General features: G+C 40.9%; 2 protein-coding genes across 2 annotated transcripts; both read left to right on the top strand.

The window, feature by feature from the left end:
- Positions 1 to 737: 737 nt before the first annotated feature.
- guk1b (guanylate kinase 1b) lies at positions 738 to 7,293 on the top strand. The gene is made up of 7 exons (XM_063201496.1): positions 738 to 849; positions 1,093 to 1,134; positions 3,452 to 3,548; positions 4,047 to 4,185; positions 4,318 to 4,402; positions 4,502 to 4,587; positions 6,985 to 7,293. The coding sequence occupies exons 1-7, from the start codon at positions 738 to 740 to the stop codon at positions 7,015 to 7,017; spliced, it is 594 nt and encodes a 197-aa protein (XP_063057566.1). The 3' UTR covers positions 7,018 to 7,293.
- Positions 7,294 to 7,783: 490 nt separating this feature from the next.
- mutyh (mutY DNA glycosylase) lies at positions 7,784 to 25,029 on the top strand. Its single transcript, XM_063202065.1, has 27 exons — positions 7,784 to 8,266; positions 8,385 to 8,453; positions 8,532 to 8,698; positions 8,815 to 9,011; positions 9,164 to 9,248; positions 9,388 to 9,504; positions 9,926 to 9,998; positions 10,195 to 10,324; positions 10,671 to 10,748; positions 10,893 to 10,974; positions 11,073 to 11,100; positions 11,675 to 11,690; positions 11,827 to 11,956; positions 12,072 to 12,196; positions 12,322 to 12,361; positions 12,470 to 12,543; positions 12,711 to 12,752; positions 12,857 to 12,928; positions 13,384 to 13,497; positions 19,444 to 19,541; positions 20,594 to 20,738; positions 21,108 to 21,198; positions 21,717 to 21,899; positions 22,406 to 22,551; positions 22,975 to 23,124; positions 23,808 to 23,858; positions 24,278 to 25,029. Exons 1-27 carry the CDS (start codon positions 8,061 to 8,063, stop codon positions 24,398 to 24,400), a joined length of 2,832 nt encoding a protein of 943 aa, XP_063058135.1. The 5' UTR covers positions 7,784 to 8,060; the 3' UTR covers positions 24,401 to 25,029.
- The last annotated feature ends 78 nt before the right edge of the window (positions 25,030 to 25,107 follow it).

Genomic DNA, 25,107 nt, shown 5'->3' with positions numbered 1-25,107 from the left:
GTGTTGCTTTTGGTGTTAAGCATGAAACAAATGGCAGTTAATATGCATGTAGCATTCATTCATGAAATCAGTCTTGGTAATGGCATGGGTTCACTTTCACGAAACTCATCCCTCTACAAAGAGGGGTCTTTCTCTGGTTGTAGTGTGTAGTGCCACAGCTTGGGCAAGAGTGTGAGACTCCCTAACGAAAGCCTAATACCGGTCGTCATTGGATTAGCATCTGACCTTCAAGAGTCAAGAGAAGTCATGTAGCACACACACACAATGCCAACTAGCTTGAGGTCACACGCTAGCCACTCCTGCTGGCCTTTTCCTAAGTTTATATATTTATTTTGTTATATATTTGTTTCTCTTGAGGTAATGCTGCATGACGATTTCCCCAATGAATCATATGAAAGGTGGTCTGCCAACTAAAATTAGCTTTACAATGCTACAGCATTTATTCATTCATTACAGTTCCTCCATTCAGTTTCAAGTCAACTGCTGTAAAGTGCAGAAAAGACAACATGACAGCACTTCAGCATGGTACAGACCATACAAAATCTTCCTGATATGCTGTATCCCATGCAGACCATACCTACTTAATATACTGTATTAGGCCTACTATAATGTTAAGCATACAGTATATAAGATCACAGAGTGATTGTGAAGTAATTGAAATTGCGAAGTAATTTAAATAAGATTTCATTAAAGTAATTGTGAAGGTGATTGTATCTTTTCCCCCCTTGGCTAGCGAGATGGCAGGACCCAGGCCTGTAGTGCTGAGCGGGCCGTCTGGAGCGGGAAAGAGCACCCTGCTGAAGAAGCTTATGAAGGATTATGAGGGAGTCTTCGGCTTCAGCGTATCCCGTATGTATGCCTTTACCTTTGCATCTACGGTACACAGGCTCTATTTAAACGGACGGAGCTAGTCTGTCATTGAAATATACTCCCAAACTGCTCTAACAACTAAGTCTCACTGGTTTCGCTCTCCTTCTCGTCTCTTGCTCTCTCTCTCTCTCTCTCTCTCTCTCTCTCTCTCTCTGTCTCTCTCTCTCTCTCTCTCTCTCTCTCTCTCTCTCTCTCTCTCTCTCTCTCTCTCTCTCTCTCCAGATACCACAAGGAACCCTCGACCTGGAGAGGAAGATGGCAAAGGTAAGAGTAACTATGGCAACTATGATAGTCTACTACTGTATATCTAGTTGCCAGGTTGTCATAATTACAATCGGTCACATGAGACCTTTTCAAACTGATTGCACACAGTGAGGTCAAGAATTAGTGTCGGGCATGTGATGCAATCATGACTCAATCTGGCAACCGCCACAGGTGCCCCCACCATTCTGCTCAACCCATTTGACCACCAGGAAGTCTCAATGCCGACGGGCCACCCATTTGGTCCCAATCCAATCCTAATCCCCAGTACCGCCTTATTACACAAGCTAGGAATTGAACCGAATGGCGGTGCAGGGTCATGATAGCATTAAAGCTCAAGTGCCTCTTATACCTCCAAGTGAACTATATCAAATTTTGTGGGCAACAAAAATAGGACAAGCAAACAGAGACTTGAAATTGAACACATGCTGTGCAGGGTCATGATCACATGACCCCCAACCAAGTGACCTAAATCAATATCTGGAAGTAAAAAAAAAAGACAAGCGGGATAAACAGACATCTTTTTTTCTCCCCTGTGTGCCTTTGTTGTTGTTCTCTCCGTAGGCCTGACTAGCCTCCCATTGCTACTGGGGGCTACATTACTACCTGTTGCAGACGTCCTGTCCTCTGAATCCTCTGAAGGTGTCAAAGTCTCGTTCTAGTTGTTGTACGCTGCGCAAAAAAAAGAAATGAAAATAAGTCATTGGCTGTGATATTTCATTACATTCCAACACAAAATGATGGGGGTTACTTTCATCAACCTCTTAAATCGTTTATTTTTTCAAAGATTTACAAAAAAAACATGAAAAAGCTAAATTCCAAATTTGTATAGGACACGCCCAAATCATGAATGGACGTTGGCACTTTGGAGTGAGATACTTTTGAAAATAGCCCCCTCCATTCCTCATCATAGTCTCATCACGTTCCATACATTCTTTCAAACAGTGAATGAGTTTGGTCCCCAGCTCAGCTTTTACGGAGGCCTACCATTATGGGGCAAAGTTAACAAGACAGGCGATGAACATTCAATGCATAATGATGGATAATGGATATAACTTTTTTCACCATCTGTAAAGACACTTGAATGCAGTGAGAAGTTTGAGGTGACTTCCAGTGAAGGAGTCTGTTTTAATATCTGTTTATTTTAATAAGCTATCTGTACAAGCACGTTTCAGATACCTATCACGCTCTCATCTCAGCCACTAGTGTAATACTTTTTAATGATTTAGTGATTGCTGTCCAAACACATTGAAATGAAGTAATTAATAGCTATCAGTCAATCCTTTCCCATTTAGAAGTGGAAAATGTAAACAATAATTTCTAACCTGGTCTAGGTAAATCTTTTTTTTCAGTCAGACTCAGAAGCAACCAAACCTGTAACAAAATATTGGCCAAATAAAAACCATTGCAAGTTTTGATCTGCAAGATATTACCCCTCTCTGTCAGCACCATGAATTCGGCGAATTCAGTTCAAGTGTAAAGATTCCTTATCATACTTCAGTCGTTTTTATGTAGGCCAGCTTTGCTGGGGACTTTGACACTTCACTTTTTCCTGTAGTGCTGTGTGACCTTTGACCTTTGATATGCTTTGTAGATTTCCCTGTTCAAAAGTAGATTCCTCTCTGTCCTCTGATTACAGATCTCCCTGTACAGTAGTACCGTAGATCCCTCTCTCACTCTGTCTCCTGTCTGTGGCGGGCAGAAGTATGGCATTTTGTATGGTATGACCACTACGGCATGTAGCCTACATTGTAAGAAAGAAAAACACGCTTGCTATTCATGATGAGAGCAATGGAAAATCCCTGCCATGTCTTCTAAATTTTAGTTTTTTAAAGAATTGCATCCCTTTCATGCAGAGGCTTTGTTTTAAGCTGATATAACCCGTATTCTATAACCTCACCAATATGGTAATGACCATGTCTTGGCAATGACTTTATTCTGTAGACTCTTGCCAATGTCATAGTAACGTTGCTGTGATGTAATTAAGCTTTTTCATCTAACAGTGAATGGGATTACCACCCATCTTATCTGTATGAAAGGGTTACATAAAGCAGCCTGTCTATGTGATAATGCTATATTATCTAAGTGTTTGGCAGTATATTGGGAATATAGTGATTTTGTCCACAGCAACCAAATCTTAAACGCTTGACCCGATTAGACAATACAATACTGCAATACTGTTGATTCTTCATTCTATTAACTTAAAGTGAATAAAACTATATGTAATTCAACAGTGACATTTTCAAATTCATTTTCAGAGATATTGCAGAGATATTTCAGTGTGTCTAATGATGTCACTGTGTCTTTCCCTGCCTCCAAGACTATCACTTCACCACCCGCGAAAAGATGCAGGAAGGCATTGATAACGGAGACTTCATTGAGAATGCTCAGTTCTCAGGAAACATGTATGGAACATGGTACGCAAGGCAACTCCAAACACACATACACACACACACAGGGTCACTGGCACCACTGAGGTTTCCAGGCCTGGACTGGGGCGACAGCCTTCAGAAGATAATGCAGTTGGGTTCTTTGTATTTTGGCTAACAATTTAGATGGGTCCAAGTAAAAATGCCCAGGTCCTTATTTGGTCCCTGCCCAGTCCTGGAGGTCATCATGCGTGACAGTGACAGACTAGGACAAATCGAATGACATACGTACACACGGCACATCATCCCAAGCGAAGCTTCATCCCTTAATCAATTCACTTAATTAATGTGCAGTTGATCACAGCCTCAAACATGATATTACCTTCCCATCAAATGACTACATTGTTCATGTTTCTTCTAGATTCATATATTGATAAATAATTCATTATTAACAATATATAATTGAATGCTTTATAAACATCTAATGTACTCTTTAATACATTCACACCCACATTAAGAAATGCAATGTGGCTTTTAAATCTACAGCAAGTCTGCCATCGAAGACGTACAGGCACAGAACCTCATCTGTATTCTGGACGTTGACATACAAGGAGTGAAAAACATCAAGCAGACTGACCTTAACCCATACTACATCTCCATCCAGCCACCATCCATAGAGATCCTGGTGAGTCAAAAAAGAAACCTTTTTCAACATGGTTCTTTCATCATCAGAGAACGTTTTACATTCCTTCATGTAGGTTCTATGTGGTGAAGTAATTGTTTTCCTTAATTCCCTGTCCTTATTTTCCTTGTTCAGGAAAAGCGTCTGAGAGACAGACAAACGGAGACAGAGCAGAGCATACAGGATCGGCTGGCCGCTGCAAGAGCAGACACTGAGCTAAGTGAGTGAACAATTCACTGGCGAAAAAGAAATCTTATTCACTTAGCAAATGTTTTAATGTGCTAGAGCCGCATGATCTATTTTTTACCACCCATTGTAGGTAAGGAACCTGGACTGTTTGACATGGTCATAGTCAATGATGACTTAGAGGAAGCCTACAGCAAGCTAAAAAGTGTTCTTATGGAGGTATGTTCATCTCACATCTTCCAAAGCCCTGTGAATATAACATGTTCTATACCAGTGGTTCTTAACCTGGGGTCCGGGCCTCTCATATGGGGGCGCCAGAGATAGCAGGGGATCTGAATTTTGTCTGCATAGAGGTTGTGACTTTTGTTTAATTATAATTAGACCAAATCAAAACCAAATTAATGCATAAGGTGGGGGGCTTGTCTCTAGCACAGGTAAAGAGGGCTTTCAGAAAAAGGATAAGAACCACTGTACCACAGGTGTCAAGGTCAAGGCCCGGGGGCCTAATCCAACATGTACAGTCCCAGGAAAAAGTTTGTACACCCTTTGAAATTTCTTACATTTCAGTCAAAATTGGTCATAAAACATGGTCTGATCTTCCCGAAAATCACAAGAAGGAACAAACAGAGTCTGCTTTAACTAATTCCACACAAACATTTACATTTTATCAAATTTGTATTGACCATAAGATGTTAACATTCACAGGACAGCAATGCATAAGTAAGTACACCCTTGCATTAAATAGGTTTTAACCGTCAGTTAGTTGCAATATCCTCAACCAGACTTGTCCTGTAGTTGCAGATCAGATAAATAAAACAATCTGGATGTATCTTGTCTCCCTCTTCTTTAGAGAACTGCCTCTCGTCAGCAAGGTTTCTGGGATGTCTGGAGTGCATAGCTTTATTGACTTCATGCCATATAATCTCAATTGTTTTTAGTCAGGGCTTTGACTGGACTATTCCAGAATGTGTATTTCATTGTTATGAAGCCATTCTAATGTCGATTTGCTTCTAAAGTATGGGTTGTTGTCACATTTCAGCACCCATCCTCTTATGTGCTTCAACTGTGTGACAGACTTCCTCACGTTTTTTTCTGTAAAATATCACAATAAACTTGAGTTCATTGCTCCACTGATAATAGCAAACTTTCAAAGGCCTGAGGCAGCAAGGTAGCCGCATATAATGATGCTCCCACCACCATACTCAGAAGTGGAGATGTAACCAAGAATAGCTAAAAATGGGGTTCATTCTGCCAATCTAAAATGAATGGTGTTTCTGTCCAAAACAATATTGCTGCACCTTTGAGGTTTGCATAAAAGCATTTATATGCTTCATAAAATTACTGCTAAATATTCTGTAGACCAACGTTGAAACCAAAGTTGAATTTTTCAGGGGAACACATAGTATCATGTTTGGAGGAGAACTGGAGAACCACACCTTCACCAAAACATCATCTCCACTTTTGAGTATGATGGCGGGAGCACCATTATATGTGGCTTGGTGCCTCAGGCCCTTGTCAGTTTGCTACTATCAGTGGAACAATGAACTCAGAAGTTTATTGAGATATTTTACAGAAAAAATGTGAGGTAGTCTGTCACACAGTTGAGGCACACAAGAGGATGGGTGCTGAAATGGGACAACAACCCATATTTTAGAGGCAATTGACTTTTGAATTGCTTCATAAGAATGAAATACACATTCTGGAATAATCCAGTCAAAGTTCTGACAAAAAACATTTGAGATGATATGGCATGAAGTCAAGAAAGCTATTCACTCCAGATATCCCAGACACCTTGTTGAAGAAGGGCAGTTTTCTAAAGAAGAGGGAGTCAAGATACATCCAGATTGTTTTGTTAATCTGATCTGCAACTACAGGAAACATCTGGTTGAGGTTATTGCGACAAATTTAGGGTTAAAACCTATTGAATGCAAGGGTGTACTTACTTATGCCTTTCTGTCCTGTGAATGTTTACATCTTATGGCCAATGAAAATATGTAAATTTGTAAATGTTTGGGTTGAATTAGTTAAAGCAGACTCTGGTTGTTCCTTCTTGTGATTTCCGGGAAGATCAGACCATGCTTTATGACCAATTTTGACAGAAATGTAAGAAATTTCAAAGGGTGTACAAACTTTTTCCTGGGACTGTAGTGTCATTTTGCATGGCCCGCAAAGGTCATTTCAAATATTACAGTTGGTCCACACGCAATAATAATATATAATAGGCTATTATGGCTTGAAAAAGAAATGTTGTGTGTCACACTGGATTTATGAGAGGGCCCAGGCCACTATGACAATTAAGTTCAAATCAGTGATTCGTTCAAATGCATTGTTCAGTGTGAAGTACAACAGAATATGTGCAGGCACATTTTTCACCATATGAATGTTTGTAAAATTGGTCTACCATGTGTTTACCATTAGGTGCATGCATGCACAATTAATGTTATTAGTCAATTAGTGCAATTAGTCATAATTTAAATGCATTTTGATTTTGGCCCACTGTGAATTTGAGTTTGACACCCCTGTTCTATGCTTACTGTCATTGAAGTTTGGCCTGAATGTGCCCTGCCATGTAATACGTTTGACAATGACAGTGGATATTGCTCTTTGTCTTTGTAGGAGATACAGAAGGTTCAGGATTCCAAGAAATAAAGTGGAGGCACCTGTTGACCTTGCCCCCAGTATCCAGCACTGGGCATACATGCCTTCAAACTGGCCTTTGATATGCAATCAAAATGTTGGTTTGGATGACCAAAGCAGGCTATACTGCTTGCATGTCTAAGTAGACTAACTGAATTTGCCAGAAGATTGTGTATACCGATTCTGAATGGTGATTGGCTTTTCAGTTACTGTACTCCCTGACCAAATCCCCCATTTCTTTTCTGCGGAGAAATGTGTCCTGTGAGTGCTGTTCACTTGTTTTAAATGCATGGCATTATGTGTCAAATGATATGTTGAAAATATATGGTATAGACTACATGTTAGGTTTGGTTCATATAGACCATAATTACATTATATGTTACGCCTATCGTTATTAAACAATATCTTTGACATTGGTGTGTCAATACAGACAGGTGTATCATTGCATGGCTGTTTTATGTAGCCAATGATTTATGTGCACCTTTGTAAAGGTTTAATGGGTAAACACCACCACTCATTACATACATCACATTACTGGAATTCTCATTGTTTTGATCAAACGCACAAAAGGAAAATAACCATCAGGGTTGTTGTTTGGACTTTTTTGTTGGGGAATGCATACTTTTTTTATTAGTACGTTTTGGAAAATTAAGTGTTGTTATGTGTACAGTGAATAAATACAAATAAAATGAAAACAAGTTTTTGTCGCTTGCTCAAACTGTTTGTCCCTTTTCAGACACCGTACATTCAGTAAACATTAACGCAGTGCCTGGCAACCGTACCGTAAACATAGTGGGAAGGAAGTGTGTGGGTGATTTGCACCGATTTGACTATTGAAGCAAACTTTCTCAGCAAACGATGCAATAAGAAAACATATGTCAAATTTGTTAGAACCTAATGAAGGATACAACGACACTCAGTACGAAATTACAACGTTACACTGGACAATTTGTATGGATCTGAAAAGGCAAAACATTCTATATTCTTGCTAGATAGCAAACCAACGCTGACAAAGCCCATTTTCCTTTTTCAACTCAGTTAGTCGGACTACCGAAATGTCAACCAGCAAAGAACAAGTAGCTATAAGTGAAGTAATGGCTTTCCTTCGGGAATGGGATCAGGGTAATAAAACTGTGCGGAGTCGCATGCTTACTGAGTTTTTAAGTCAGCATCAAGGTAAAACCTGTCCCGAACTGGAACTGGAATTTGCGCAGGTGGCCAGTTTATTTCTGGCAAGACTCACGGCCTGGCTGAGACTGACGTATCCATACAGTCTGTGTTTATTGCTTAATCAATCAATTATATCTTAATAATAAGTAGGCCTATCCTTCCTTTATCATAGGCAACAGTTAGCATGCAGACCTTAACACAATATTCAGATACATGTTTGGAACCTGTTTAGGACTACAGCTAAAAGCAGTGGGTGTCTTCCTCTCTGCATCAAGCAAGTAAGCAAACTTTTGCACTCCCTTATTTAATCAAATTCGGATTGTCATTCTCACAATAACAATATCCTTGTATGTAAGCCATCGATATCTGATTGAGTTCCTGGAGGTTGGTGGGGTCCTGACCCTTCTGGAGATCTTGGGTCAGTCCAACACCCAAGAGGAAGACAAAGCTGAGGCGCTGCATCTGCTCCAGATAGTTTCCAAGGCTGGGCGCAGGTATAAAGAACTTATCTGTGAGAGCTATGGTAAGCAACGCCGCTACTTAAAAACACTTCATGGGCAGTAGGCCTACTGGATATCCCTGCATGAGCATTGTACAGTAGGCTACTATTAAAACACATATTTTTATTGAGGGGTACAGGGGTGAAAGCCATCGCTGAATGCCTGGCCACACTGCAGGCCGAGAGCACCCAGGAAACAGCTCAGGCGCTCCTGGAGTCCCTGGCTCACGGCAACCCCAAGTACCAGAACCAAGTGTACAAGGGCCTGATCGCCCTGCTACCCTGCTGCTCCCCAAAGACTCAGCAGCTGGTGCTTCACACCCTCCGCATTGCACAGGTAAGCACCAGTAGGACAGGAGGTATAGGAAGTACACACGGAGCTGAGCAAAGGGTTGTGGATATGACCAAGACAGCAACTCTGTGTCTGTAAGGGGCTCCCTCTTATTCTCTTTTTATGAAACTTCACGTGACACTATTCTGTCATCTTAGGACATTGTAAAGGTGTCCTACCCAAGCATCGTTGAGCCAGTGCTGAACTCCCTTAGGTCTTTGCACCTTGAAGTGCAACATGAAGGTACGATGGCAATTTTTATAGTTTAATCTGCTGCAACACTTCTTTTGTCTGGTCAACAACCAGGGTTTGAAATAAATACATAAATAAATAAAAGCTCTGTTTCTCCTTACTAAGTAAAAGAACATGGTCTTTCTCACAGCTTTGGAGCTGATTGTACAACTGAAGGAGTATGAGGTGAAGCCAGCTCTTCTTAAGGGCCTGGTGGCTCTGCTGAAGCCTGTCAAGGAAGGAGTGCAGAAATACAAGATCCTCGAAGGTTAGACTGTAGTGTGGATTTATTGTACATCTGATTTACTGTATTGGAGATTAGCAATATGTTTGGGTATGCTTATCAAATGTCATGCACATTACTATGTGTATGAAACCACACACGCTTTATCTATCATTGTTCTTTACATAGTTTAAGCTTCCTTCCTTGAAGTTTAAGTAATTTATAGTAGTAAATAATATCAAAATATTTATCATTTACCTCACAACTACATAATACAATGTAACAGTATTGAATTATTTATTCAAGTCGTGTGAATTGAATGAACCACTAAATGTTGATTTGGTCTGCTGGTCTTTATCAATAAAATATAAAATGGGAAAATGTAAAATGTATATTCTAAAGTTATTCTAAAAGTTATTCTAAAATTCTTCTTCAAAAACCACCACAATGCCAATCCTATTTTCAGATCCTGAAATGATGAAGATGACAGACTCCTTACCGCTGTTCGTCCAGCAAGCTGCATCAGCCAAAGCCATTAGGTAAAGCCTATAGGTCACACTCATAAATGTCACATGAATAGTAAATTAAGAGTAACAGTTTATCATAAAACCGGAACATCATGGAATAAAACGTTTCTTGCAACGATATCACAGTACAGTTTTTGTGAATATATTTGTTAAGAGGCCTGTCTCGTGTGTGTGTGTGTGTATGTGTGTATGTGTGTGTGTTGTGAAGGATGCTGGCCCAGGACAGTAGGGAGCTGTCTTTCGAGCTGATCCATCTGAGGGTAGTGCACCACCTGCTGTACGCCATGGGCAACCAGAGCCACGCCGACGCACAGAGACAAGCCAGTCTAACCCTGGAGGTTACACACACACACACACACACACACACACACACACACACACACACACACACACACACACACACACACACACACACACACACACACACAAGCCAGCCTAGCCCTGGAGGTTACACAGCATTCTTACACATGCGCGTGCGTGCACACACACAGAAGCACGCACACACACACACACACACACACACACACACACACACACACACACACACACACACACACACACACACACACACACACACACACACACACACACATCAATATCGATTAATGTAATTAATGCATTTTTCCACAGTTTTTTTTTCTCCATTATCCTCAATAATCCTCTCTTAATCCTCATATGTTTTAGCACTTTGTCCGCACCTACCCACTGGTGAAGGATCGCGTCAGTAAGGCTATGGGCAAAGACCTTTTTCAATTGTTTATGGTATGTATGTATTATGTAATATTATATATTGTGTGGCTATTGTGTTGATAATGATTAGTAATAATGTTTGACACTTAGACTCACGGAAGAAATGTCCATGAATAAGTTTTTATTTGTTTGTTTGTTCTTGTTTGTTTGGTGTAGTCCGACACTGAGATGCTGTACATGAAGATGGATGATATCCAAGCTGACATTTTACAGTCCAACAAAGTCAACATACCTGAGGGTGTGTGATATTTATTTTAGTGTCTTTTATGTAGCCATTCTGTATCATGAAATCGAATAATGATTTTAAGGTTCCTAAACTGTTTTTCTTTTTTACAGCTATGGCAAAGATTATAGAAGATAAAAGGCGAGAAGATTGAAGCACCTGCATGTCAAATGTTACTTTTATAAGACCTAATAAAAACTACTAGAAACTTTTACCGCATCACTCTCTGGTTGAGCTTTTATTATAAGTTGTAATAAAATCCTTCTTCTATTGGTTGACACACGGAAACCCGCCCCACGTTCAGACTATGACGATTTAACGCTGCTGCTCTACTATTGGATGCCATAGGATTTGGGTTTTACCTCAGCAAATGGCGGGAGAGGAAATCACGGAAATGCACATTGTAAATAAACCAAGGGTACATCCCAATATGTGACCTTGCCTCCTCCACTTGCCCCCTCCACTTGCTTCCCGTCATGATGACATCACTGACAACAGCATTATATTTCAATATCTTGCAAAAGCTCAATTGTAAAGTTTTTTTCTCGTTTGCAATTGGGATGGTGAATGAAAAATAGTCCCTCAAAAGTTGTTGTGGCGAGGCTGACAGCAGGGAAACTTTATCGTTTTCTCCACGGAGGAGGGGCCAGGAGGCGGGACGAGGAGACAAGCACAAGTGGAGGAGGCAAGGACACATATTGGGATGTACCCCAAGAGTCGCCAGGAACCTCGTGAGATTTTTTTTTTTTTTTACATAACTTTCGTTAACAACGAGGTACAGTGAACAAGGCATGGTTCTTACTGTTTGCATAGGGTTGGTCATAATCACGACTTTGTGAATGTATAACGTAGTTTTAAGCAACATAGTTTTTAAACAATTTTAACATGAGTAGGCTCAGATCAGCCCTGCAGAAGGGCAAGAAGGTGGCCACAGCGGAGAACACAGATAGGCCTACTGTGCAAAGAAGTAAAAGAAAAGTGACTCCAGTCAAAGAGGGTAAACGCATGCTTCGTCTAATTGATTCATCATCAAGGGTTTTGTTTTGACTTTTTACATGCAATCTGGTTGCAATCTTCTCTGATGTGTAAAAGCACGTTATCGCCTCTATCAGAACCGACAGATGTGGACTCCTCTACTTACCATTACTTCTACAACGCAGAAGACATTGGGTTGTTCAGGTCCCAACTTCTCCAATGGTACGACGAAACCAAGAGGGAACTGCCCTGGAGAACGGTGGTAGGCCTATGCCGATTTATGCCTCACGTGTTAATTGCAGCTGGCAACAAAGGTAGCCTATTTTTTTGATGAGTTGTACACAGTGAAGTGTTTAACCTGAGTAATATTTTTTTTGTCTTGATCAGGCAATGACCGAGCAGGATATTGATGTAAGAACATATGCAGGTAACGAGGCTCGACTGTAATGGCCAAATGAATTGAAGCCTAGGCCTATTTGTCCTGTAGGCCTATTGTACAGTCTGTAAAATAAAGACATGTGCACTTTGCTTTCAGTATGGGTCTCAGAAATCATGCTGCAGCAAACTCAGGTAGCCACTGTGATCGACTACTACAACAAGTGGATGAAGGTAAACTTAAATGCATTAATTTCATTGCATTTCCACAACTTGGACACATGTAGGGTGTTAACAAAACACAAACGTATTCTTAATAGACTTAAACACAATAGGCTTAAACACTAATGTCAGCCAGATTTATAGGAGATATTTATTTATTTATTTTTATTTTCCAACAGAAGTGGCCCACTGTGGAGAAGCTTGCTGCCGCTACACTGGAGGTAGGCCCACATGGACATAAAAGCATTTGAAGTGATGTCATATCAGTACAGAATATAACTGAACAACAACAAAAAGATGATTTGGCCGATTTTCCATCTTGAAGGAGGTGAACCAGATGTGGGCTGGGCTTGGATACTATTCTCGAGGGAGAAGACTACACGAGGGAGCTCAAAAGGTGACATGATGAATGTTGACATTCAACACAGTCACTGTGACACACCACCATTGCATTTATAATTAAGCTGCAGTGCCCCCTGTTAAACAACTTGTTGGAAACCTTGTTCTGCGAAACATGCTTTCTTAAAGGTCTGAAAGTGTTGCTTGCAACTTTCACCACTTGTATATATTATTTGATCTACTGTAAGTGCTATGTTTATTATTGTCAATCATAACCTTTCATTTAGTATTCATTCATGAGCTGGTGTCTGTTTTTTAGTCAAGTCAAATTTTGTCTACCTATTAAGGCCAGAAGTGACATCTGTATAACACAGCCAGTTGCAGCATCTATGCATATTTGCCTTCAACAGCATTGACAATTCAGTTTTTTTTTTAACTGTTAGCTAATGGGTTAAGAGGTTTTGGTGACTGCCTTGCTGATAAGTGACTGGTAATGTTCCCTGTGCTGTGCAGGTGGTTTCTGAGCTGGGGGGAGAGATACCCCGGACCACCGAGATGCTCCTGAAGCAACTGCCTGGGGTGGGACGCTACACGGCCGGGGCCATCGGCTCCATTGCACTGGGACAGGTGAGTCACACAACTGCTGGTCACAAATACACTTCTTCACTGACTTGCCATGGTTATGGATGGGTTTTAGCCTAGACATTGATCTGACGTGGAAAACCAATGATCGGAGAAATTATGAGCAGAGTTTTGTCCGTTTTTTTTTTGTTTTTTTTTTGGTCAAATTTGATGAGTAGAGATTTATCCGAATGCTGACACACCTAGTAAAAGAGTGATTTGGTTTGTTTGAAATCATGGTCTGTGTGGGCTTACACCAATGCATTGTATGGACCTGAAACGGTGCTGTTCTTAAAACAGCCTTGTCCGATGGATATGGGGTATTGTTAAAGTCAACTTTGATTCAAAAACATCACGGATTGGCACGCGGTCCAGAATGCATTTTTATAGGCAGCCAGATGGGTTTGAACGGGCTCATTAAGCGGGCTTGCGGAGCAAGAGCAGAGCTCTTGCAGAGCAAGGCCCGATTATAGTAATCTCTAAGTCCTGTTTAGTTATTATTATTAAGCGGGCTTGCGGAGCAAGGACCATGCAGAGCATGGCCCTTGCAGAGCAAGGCCCGTTTTTAAGCGGGCTTGCGGAGCAAGGACCATGCAGAGCATGGCCCTTGCAGAGCAAGGCCCGTTTATAGTAATCTCTAAGTCCTGTTTAGTTATTAAGCGGGCTTGCGGAGCAAGGACCATGCAGAGCATGGCCCTTGCAGAGCAAGGCCCGTTTATAGTAATCTCTAAGTCCTGTTTTATTATTATCGTTCTTGTGCAGGGGGACAGTAAAAATAGAAAATGGATCTCCTCCTAGGCCTTTCGAGATAGAGACACCGTTCAAACACTAAAACGACCGGCTCGGCTTGGAGATCGCGTATATTAATAGGCTTTTCCGTGTCTCTTGTCGTTTTCCCGTTTTTGGCGATTTTGTGAAAGCCTGGGTCCCCATTCAAAACCATGGTGGAACCTTCATGAACGACAGTTCCGCCACTCTAGAGATTAGAGTGTAGGAGGCTTTTTCGGTCATAAAACATCAACACTTTCACCTAGAAGTTTAGTTGACGCGTTGTTAGCGAGCTCTATGGGATGTCTCCAAATTGTCAAAGTTTCATCTCCCAACTCCCAATACTTTTTAAATGGCAGGTTTGTAAAAAAAACAGGCCTGGGTCTATGGAGAATCCCAGTCTTTCGAAAAGTGCATTTTTCAAGAGATCAGCGCATGTCCCACACGGAGGTCCATTTGTGCCTGAAAAATTTAACCTATAAACTTCATTCAAAGACTGTTAGAGAGATCACAAGCATGACTCCGATCTGTGAAAAGGACATGTGCCAACTCCTTTTAGTTTTTTTACAACGATGTTGTAAAGACAAAAAACTCATTCTCATTTTCTCCCCAGTTTAGAGCTCAATACTAACTGTCTTTCAGTCAATCACAACAGGTGCAGCCAGTGAAGGGTTCAATTTCAACTGTCACTGTCTCAAGATTCTATTCTTAACGAGCAGGTGCGAGCAACCATTCTAGAAGTCTATTGTTCAGCTCTGCAATGCAATGTAATATAGTCTTGCTGGACTATGCATGACAATTAGCTGCTTGGCTTAGTGGTAATGCATGCCGCTGCATTAGAGATGTGGAGGTTGAGGGTTCGAATCCCACCCAAAGCCATGTTGATTTTCTAAATTATATCATATGCAGCGTTCCTTGGCCGACTTAAAATGCCATGTATGTCATTTAGTATGCATGGCAAATGTGCTGGATTACAGATATGGAGGTTGGGGGTTCGAAACCCAGTCAAAGCCATGTTGATTTTCAAAATTATATCATATGCAGTGTTCCTTGGCCAACTTAAAATGCCATGTATGTCATTTAGTATGCATGGCAAATGTGCTGGATTACAGATATGGAGGTTGGGGATCGAATCCCAGTCAAAGCCATGTTGATTTTTTTCAAAATTATATCATATGCAGTGTTCCTTGGCCAACTTAAAATGCCATGTATGTCATTTAGTATGAATGGCAAATGTGCTGAATTAGGGATATGGGGGTTGGAGGTTCGAACCCCAGTCGAAGCCATGTTGATTTTCAAAATGATACATTATATGCAGTGTTCCTTAGCCAACTTCAAATATCATGTATTGTATGTCATTTGATATCAATGGCAAAGGGGTTGGATTACAGATATGGAGGTTGTGAGTTCTAATCCCGCTCGAAGCCATGTTGATTTTCAAAATGATATCATATGCAGTGTTCCTTAGCCAACTTAAAATACCATGTATGTCATTTAGTATATCCCCAAAACGCAGAGCTACAACACTTTCAAGATGGCTGAATACAAGATGGCTGAATTGTTTGGCCCATAACTTCAGACTGGGTGGATGGAGTTTTTCCAAGATTTCTTTTAGCTTTGTTTTCTCAATAGTACTTTGTTTCATCTCTGCCCCAAAAGGCAAGCCCGCTTCCAGCATTTTCTGTGAGAATGCATTTCTAGTTATTATTGGTCTTGTGCAGGGCAGCAGTAAAATAGAAAATGGATCTCCCCCTAGGCCTTTCGAGATAGAGACACCGTTCAAACACTAAAACGACCGGCTCGGCTTGGAGATCGCGTATATTAATAGGCTTTTCCGTGTCTCTTGTCGTTTTCCCGTTTTTGGCGATTTTGTGAAAGCTTGGGTCCCCATTGGAAACAGTGGTGGAACCTCCATGAACCAAGGTTCCGCCACTCTAGAGATTAGAGTGTAGGAGGCTTTTTCGGTCATAAAACATCAACACTTTCACCTAGAAGTTTAGTTGACGCGTTGTTAGCGAGCTCTATGGGATGTCTCCAAATTGTGAAAGTTTCATCTCCCAACTCCCAATACTTTTTAAATGGCAGGTTTGTAAAAAAAACAGACCTGGCTCTATGGAGAATCCCAGTCTTTGGAAAAGTGCATTTTTCAAGAGATCAGCGCATGTCCCACACGGAGGTCATTTTGTGCCTGAAAAATTTAACCTATAAACTTCATTCAAAGACTGTTAGAGACATCACAAGCATGACTCCGATCTGTGAAAAGGACACGTGCCAACTCCTTTTAGTTTTTTTACAACGATGTTGTAAAGACAAAAAACTCATTCTCATTTTCTCCCCTGTTAAAGGCTCAATAACTAACTGTCTTTCAGTCAATCACAACAGGTGCAGCCAGTGAAGGATTCCATTTCAACTGTCACTGTCTCAAGATTCCATTCTTAACGAGCAGGTGCGAGCAAGCATTCTAGAAGTCCATTGTTGAGCTCTGCAATGCAATGTAATATAGTCTTGCTGGACTATGCATGACAATTAGCTGCTTGGCTTAGTGGTAATGCATGCTGCTGCATCAGAGATATGGAGGTTGAGGGTTCGAAACCCACACGAAGCAATGTTGATTTTCTAAATTATATCATATGCAGCGTTCCTTGGCCGACTTAAAATGCCATACATGTATATCATTTAGTATGGATGGCAAATGTGCTGAATTACAGATATTGAGATTGGGGGTTCGTGCGAAACCCAGTCAAAGCCATGTTGATTTTCAAAATTACATCATATGCAGTGTTCCTTGGCCAACTTAAAGTGCCATGTATGTCATTTAGTATGCATGGCAAATGTGCTGGATTACAGATATGGAGGTTGGGGGTTCGAATCCCAGTCAAAGCCATGTTGATTTTCAAAAGTATATCATATGCAGTGTTCCTTGGCCAACTTAAAATGCCATGTATGTCATTTAGTATGAATGGCAAATGTGCTGAATTAGGGATATGGGGGTTGGAGGTTCGAACCCCAGTCGAAGCCATGTTGATTTTCAAAATGATATCATATGCAGTGTTCCTTAGCCAACTTCAAATATCATGTATTGTATGTCATTTAATATCAATGGCAAAGGGGTTGGATTACAGATATGGAGGTTGTGAGTTCTAATCCCGCTCGAAGCCATGTTGATTTTCAAAATTATATCATATGCAGTGTTCCTTAGCCAACTTAAAATACCATGTATGTCATTTAGTATATCCCCAAAACGCAGAGCTGCAACACTTTCAAGATGGCTGAATCCAAGATGGCTGAATTGTTTGGCCCATAACTTCTGACTGGGTGGATGGAGTTTTTCCAAGATTTCTTTTAGCTTTGTTTTCTCAATAGTACTTTGTTTCATCTCTGCCCCAAAAGGCAAGCCCGCTTCCAGCATTTTCTGTGAGAATGCATTTCTAGTTATTATTGGTCTTGTGCAGGGCAGCAGTAAAATAGAAAATGGATCTCCTCCTAGGCCTTTCGAGATAGAGACACCGTTCAAACACTAAAACGACCGGCTCGGCTTGGAGATCGCGTCTCGTTATAGGCTTCTCCGTGTCTCTTGTCGTTTTCCCGTTTTTGGCGATTTTGTTAAAGCCTGGGTCTCCATTGAAAACTATGGTGGAACCTTCATGAACCAAAGTTCCGCCACTCTAGAGATTAGAGTGTAGGAGGCTTTTTCGGTCATAAAACATCAACACTTTCACCTAGAAGTTTATTTGACGCGTTGTTAGCGAGCTCTATGGGATGTCTCCAAATTGTGAAAGTTTCATCTCCCAACTCCCAATACTTTTTAAATGGCAGGTTTGTAAAAAAAACAGGCCTGGCTCTATGGAGAATCCCATTCTTTCGAAAAGTGCATTTTTCAAGAGATCAGCGCATGTCCCACACGGAGGTCCATTTGTGCCTGAAAATTTTAACCTATAAACTTCATTCAAAGACTGTTAGAGAGATCACAAGCATGACTCCGATCTGTGAAAAGGACACTTGCCAACTCCTTTTAGTTTTTTTACAACGATGTTGTAAAGACAAAAAACTCATTCTCATTTTCTCCCCTGTTAAAGGCTCAATACTAACTGTCTTTCAGTCAATCACAACAGGTGCAGCCAGTGAAGGATTCCATTTCAACTGTCACTGTCTCAAGATTCCATTCTTAACGAGCAGGTGCGAGCAAGCATTCTAGAAGTCTATTGTTGAGCTCTGCAATGCAATGTAATATAGTCTTGCTGGACTATGCATGACAATTAGCTGCTTGGCTTAGTGGTAATGCATGCCGCTGCATTAGAGATATGGAGGTTGAGGGTTCGAAACCCACCTGAGGCCATGTTGATTTTCTAAATTATATCATATGCAGCGTTCCTTGGCCGACTTAAAATGCCATGTATATCATTTAGTATGGATGGCAAATGTGCTGAATTACAGATATTGAGGTTGGGGGTTCGAAACCCAGTCAAAGCCATGTTGATTTTCAAAATTACATCATATGCAGTGTTCCTTGGCCAACTTAAAATGCCATGTATGTCATTTAGTATGCATGGCAAATGTGCTGGATTACAGATATGGAGGTTGGGGGTTCGAATCCCAGTCAAAGCCATGTTGACTTTCAAAATTATATCATATGCAGTGTTCCTTCGCCAACTTAAAATGCCATGTATGTCATTTAGTATGAATGGCAAATGTGCTGAATTAGGGATATGGGGACTGGAGGTTCGAACCCCAGTCGAAGCCATGTTGATTTTCAAAATGATATCATATGCAGTGTTCCTTAGCCAACTTCAAATATCATGTATTGTATGTCATTTAATATCAATGGCAAAGGGGTTGGATTACAGATATGGAGGTTGTGAGTTCTAATCCCGCTCGAAGCCATGTTGATTTTCAAAATTATATCATATGCAGTGTTCCTTAGCCAACTTAAAATACCATGTATGTCATTTAGTATATCCCCAAAACGCAGAGCTACAACACTTTCAAGATGGCTGAATCCAAGATGGCTGAATTGTTTGGCCCATAACTTCTGACTGGGTGGATGGAGTTTTTCCAAGATTTCTTTTAGCTTTGTTTTCTCAATAGTACTTTGTTTCATCTCTGCCCCAAAAGGCAAGCCCGCTTCCAGCATTTTCTGTGAGAATGCATTTCTAGTTTGTTACTATTCTCTTTTTTCCTGATCAGGTGACTGGTGTAGTTGACGGAAATGTCATTCGGGTCTTGTGCCGTGCTCGGGCCATTGGGGCAGACAGCACCAGTCCAGCTGTCACAGAAGCATTATGGTAAGCACTAGACTTTAGGATGAAAAGTGAAAGCAGAAAGCCCACCTGGGAAACTCCAACTCCCATTGTCATTGTGACACAGCACCCTACAACACACAAGTGTTCACTGCACACAACGAAATTGCATTTTATGCCTCACCCGTGCAAGGGGGCAGCCCCCCCTAGCGCCCCAAGGGAGCAGTGCGGCTGGACAGTATCATGATCAGGGTACCTCAGTCATGGAGGAGGATGGGGGAGAGCACTGGTTAATTACTGCCTCCACCAACCTGGCGGGTCGGGAGTCGAACTGGCAACCTCTGGGCAACAAGTCTGACGCCCTAACTGCCTACCCATCACTGCCCTTTAGGATCACTTATATCGGGAATTCCTGTGGGTAGTCAAATTCTATCAATCAGTGGGAGTGTATAGGAGCTGTAATCAGTGGGAGCGGACAGGAGTGATCATGTAAAACAATCAAAATGAACAGGATCTGGATGGTATCGGGAGTCATTCTGCGGAACGGAATGATATTCTTCTTTTTTTTTTTTACTCTGGTCCAGGATTGGAACGGGATTTTTTTTTCTGTGGGAGTAGGATGGGATAGGAGTGAAAACTCACTCCCGTGTCATGCTCTAGTAAGCACAGAGAGACGATGTATATAAAATCTGTACTTGTATGGAAATTGGCAGGCCACAGTGGCATATGTACACACAATCAACAACAATGCACATCTTCATCTCTGTGACATGCGCAATATGCAACACATGTTGTACCAGGGAACTGTTGAAGCTCAAGACGTGCTGTCTGTGTCCCACCACTAACAGGCACCACAATATGGTACGGCTCTGAACGATGACAGCAGCAACAAATGTGCTGCAAAATATTACCTCAAACCTGTGTGTGTTCTCTGTCAGCTGTCCGATTTCTATCTGATGAAAACCACCTTAAACTCTGCATGACTTTGCTTTGTCCTTGTTTGCAAATACTGCATCTTTTGAACAACCTAATCATTTTTTTTGCAAGTTATTTGGTTCTGGCAGACTTACAAAAGAAGTCTCTTTTGTTCATTTCAGGAAGATCGCTGATACGCTAGTTGATCCACAAAGGCCTGGAGACTTCAACCAGGCTATGATGGAGCTTGGCGCTCGCGTCTGTACTCCTAAAAATGCACTATGCAATCAGTGTCCTGTGAAATCCCATTGCCATGCCTTCAAGAAGGTAAGCGATAAATCTCCCATTGCAGAGGTTTGCACAAACTCAATTACAACATGTTATTTATCTAGAACTTAGAGGCTATAAGGAATGTGGATTACACATTACATTGCCGTTCCTGGTACATTTATTAGGTACAGTGTAATACATAATGCAACAACATGTGACATGTTCTTGCACTGTACATTAGGATTAGGTATGTACCGTGTAATTACAAAATATTGCATGGTGATGCATGTAGATTGTAGATTGACCAAAAAACACAATAAAATAAAGTGTTACTGGAATGTTTTAATAACGCCCGAGTTCATTTTCGTCTAACTCGACTAGAGATGATGCTCATTGTGGTTAATGGAGAATGTTTCTCTGGTGTAGGTCAGTGTCAAACAAGAAAAAGAATGCAGGGCACTCCAGAGTAAATTGGATCCAGAGGTCAATGGCTCTATTCCAGATATTGAAAACTGTGGTAAGTTGCATTAGATTCATACATATTGGAAAGGTTTCAGGTCTCTTCTTACTCCCCTGCACGCTGCAGTTGTTATGTCTCGACTTGACCCTGAATACTTCTGGGAAAGACAATTTCATGCATCTGAGATCTCAGAGTCTGTGAACCCTCTAAGTGGGTCTTCTTAGAATTCAGAACAGGCGTCTTGGCTTTATCCTATAGATGTCTGCCTTTACTCAGGCAGTATAAAAAAAATCACATAATTGGCAAGACCCCTCTTTGACTTATGGAAGTTCATATGCACTGTTACTCCAGTCTTATAAATTAAAACTAGGCAACATTTGAATTAAGTAAATCACCTTCACATGTCACCTGATGCTTCAATGAGTCATTAACAGGTGAAAGATGATTCTACCTAGGCAGAAAACTCCACTCGAAACCATGAAATAAACACGGGAACATTAAAAGAACAAAACCAGAAACAAATCAAATGTGTGGATGTACATAACCTTGTCAAACCTTGTGATTGTCACTCACAGTAACCTCTGGGACCTGTGCACTCTGCTTGTCGGAGCCTTGGGATGCTCAGCTGGGGGTGCAGAACTACCCACGGAAGCCTGTGAAGAAAGCAGCCCGCGTGGAGCGGACCCTGGTCTGCGTGCTGGAGCGGGACGGGGCAGGAGAGGAAAAGGAATACCTTCTCACACAAAGACCTAATAAAGGTATTCTTGCTCCCTGCACATTGCTAGAGATCTCAACGCTACCGTAACAACTTTGATCACAGTAGTATAGGGAGAGTGATAATAAGTCAAGTTTCCTCAAAGCACAGCACAGGTACAGTAGTTCAGGCCGGTCCAGTTCAGTTCACTAATGTTTTTGTTTCCATGGCAATCATTTTTGGGCCTTTTGCCTTTATGAAGGGTTGGGAAATTACCCAGGTCAGACTTGAACCTGGGTCCCCATGAGTATGCAAGCCCATTTATGCACGGGTGCCTTAGTGCACTGCGCCACAGCACCCATATGGCAAGAATGTTTGAACTGTACGTAAATAAGTGCACCAAACCATATTTTATGACACCGTTTAGTAGGAGTTCCATTTTAGAATTTTGTACTGTAAATGGCAATCAATAACTTTGAATCTCTGCCTAAAGAAAACACCAGTTCATGTTTAAACATGGCTCCGTAACTGATGTGCCGTGTCTTTCTGCCTGTGTTTGTGGTTTTACAGGGTTGTTGGCTGGGATGTGGGAATTACCAGGAGTGCTTACAGAGGAGGGAGCTTCAGCAGCGAAGCAGAAGAAGGCTCTGTGTGCAGAGATGGGGAAGACACTGGGAGTACAGCTGGACAAGCAGCCTCTGGAGTTTGTTGGAGAGGTGAGTTCACTGGTCACTGCTGAGGGAAACCTGGAAACCACTCAAATCTTGCATTATAAATGAAAGGTCACATTATAAATGAATGAATGTGTAATTACAAACCGTTTACTACTCCCACTGTTTTCAATACTCAGTAACATTTTCTTTTATGACCGTGTATGTACTATCTACATACATGTATAAACATGTAATATTATGGACTTAGACTGTACATACGTAACCCTAAGCCTATGCCACAGTGCAAGTACATAAATATCACATGCTATTCGGCTATTGCATATATTGATAAACTGTACCCAATTAATGTCTTAGAGATTGTAAAATTAAGTGTGACCCAATACATCCTCATGACCCCATACATTTTCCATGGGCTAGTGTTGGCTGAAGAGACATGTCTGTGATTTTTTTTTTCCCCACCCCCAGGTGATTCATATTTTTTCACACATCCACCAAACCTATGTGGTGCACAGTATGGTGCTACCTGCTGATACAGACATGGAGGACAAGACAACCTTGCAATGGCTAACCAGCTCAGCCTTAGGAGAGGCCGCCGTCTCAACAGGAGTCAAGAAGGTGTGTATGTGTGTGTGCGCGCGCGCGTGTATGTGCAGGGTGTATGCAGGGTTTTAAAAAGTATTAAAAGGTGATAAATTAAAAAGTCAAAATTTAATGGCATTAAAAGTCGTAAATTTGCTCAAAAAGTATTAATTTTTGAAAAACGAGGTATTATTTTTTTTTAGTTGCACCATTTTGATTTTAAAAATCTTTGTTTATTCACTGTTTATCACAGTTTTTCAAAACACCAGTGATTCGCGCAACAGTAGCCACCTGACCTAGTTCATAGCAGACTTTTAAACAGCACTCTGGAATCGCACTGCTCCCTTTCGGGCGTCTTTTTGCAAAACACGAAAGTGTAATGTAATGTTTAGAAGATAGAAATTACAAAAGATGTCTTGTTAATACTGGAATCGGAAATGTTGTGATGGTTGTAAAAAAAGTCTAAAGGTAGTGAAAAAGGGTATTAAATGGTAGTAAATTTGACTTCAAGATTGCTGTATATACCCTGATGTGTTTTTGTGTGTGTGTGTGTGTGTGTGTGTGTGTGTGTGTGTGTGTGTGTGTGTGTGTGTGTGTGTGTGTGTGTGTGTGTGTGTGTGTGTGTGTGTTTTTATGTGTGCCATGAGACCAATAGAGCATGTTTGTTATTTACAAGTGTGTAATTGGCATGCTGTAACAATATCCTATCTCTGTTCAAGATCATGAAGCTGTATGAATCAAAGAAGAACCCTAAGGAGGACAGTACCAAGGTTAGAACCCTTATTCATATAAAAATCATGAACAAACTCATTCTATCAAAATAGATAATTCATGTTTGTAAGCAAGAATGATAACAAAAGTGATACAAGCACTACACAATATTCATTGGTAATAAACCCAAACTACATGTAAATGCACAAATCGCAAATGGCCTCTGCATTCTCATCAAAGTCACATAAAACAGCCATCGTACAGTGTTTGGTAGGACAGTTATGTTCATATATTTAAGTAAGCAAAACGTTACTGTTAAATAAAGAATATTTTTTGAGCTAATACTCAGTGTACAGACCACTCTGTCACATTATCTCCTACAATTGTAATGGTCTGGATTACTGCTTTTTGGGGATGTGCACACCCCAACTGTCAAACATCTATTCAAGTCAATCACAACAATCATGTTTTATTTCAGATGAAGAAGCGAAAAGGGCTAGAGGCGAAGAGCGACAAGAAACCCAAGAAGTCAAAGGACAGCAGTGGAGGAGGGAAACAGCTGTGCCTGACCAAGTTTTTCACAACCTCAAAATCAAACTAATGGAGAAACACATTTACAATCCCTTCCAGCCAGCTGCTGCTGACAGATATATGAAGAGCAAAGTTGAATATGGACTAATGTTTAACTGGCGTACCTGGATTCACCCACTGCTGCTGTGGTGTGGCCTTATCTATAAAGGTCATGCCAAATGAACTTGAAGCACACTGTACACGTCTCAGATCCATTACATGTCTCGTTTATGTTTTTGCTGAGGGAAAAGAATAAGCCCCACTGCCCTTATTTTACCCAGTATAATGTGTTTTTTTTTTTGTTTTGTTTTTTTTAACGTTTTGGAGACTTGTTTTTATTCACTCTTGCATGATTACCATAATAACCACATTTATCATGATAGACTGTAGAACAGTATATTAAAAAAAAAAGTATCAATAATAACCCCTGTTCATTTCATTGGAGATAGCAATTGCACTGAGCCATTTCATTGAAATGTCAATTAATAGTGATGTACACTACTAAGGCAGTTTAGCCTATGTGCTGGATTAATCAATCCTGAGGTTCACATTCACATTGTGCTGTGTGTACTGGAGTTTGAGGTGGCTATATTGACTTGACGTGATGTGAGGTACAGGCTTGAAGTGTATAGTTGTTAGAAAGTATTATTGAAGGAAATTCTAGAATGCGTTTAAGTAGAGGTCAGTAAAAGTGTACGAGGAGGGCCCCTAGCCTGGCTGTATGGATAATGATAATAA

This window comes from Engraulis encrasicolus, chromosome 6 (genome assembly GCF_034702125.1).
Source record: "Engraulis encrasicolus isolate BLACKSEA-1 chromosome 6, IST_EnEncr_1.0, whole genome shotgun sequence".
NCBI lineage: Eukaryota > Metazoa > Chordata > Actinopteri > Clupeiformes > Engraulidae > Engraulis > Engraulis encrasicolus.
This window is presented reverse-complemented; position numbering and strand designations above follow the sequence as displayed.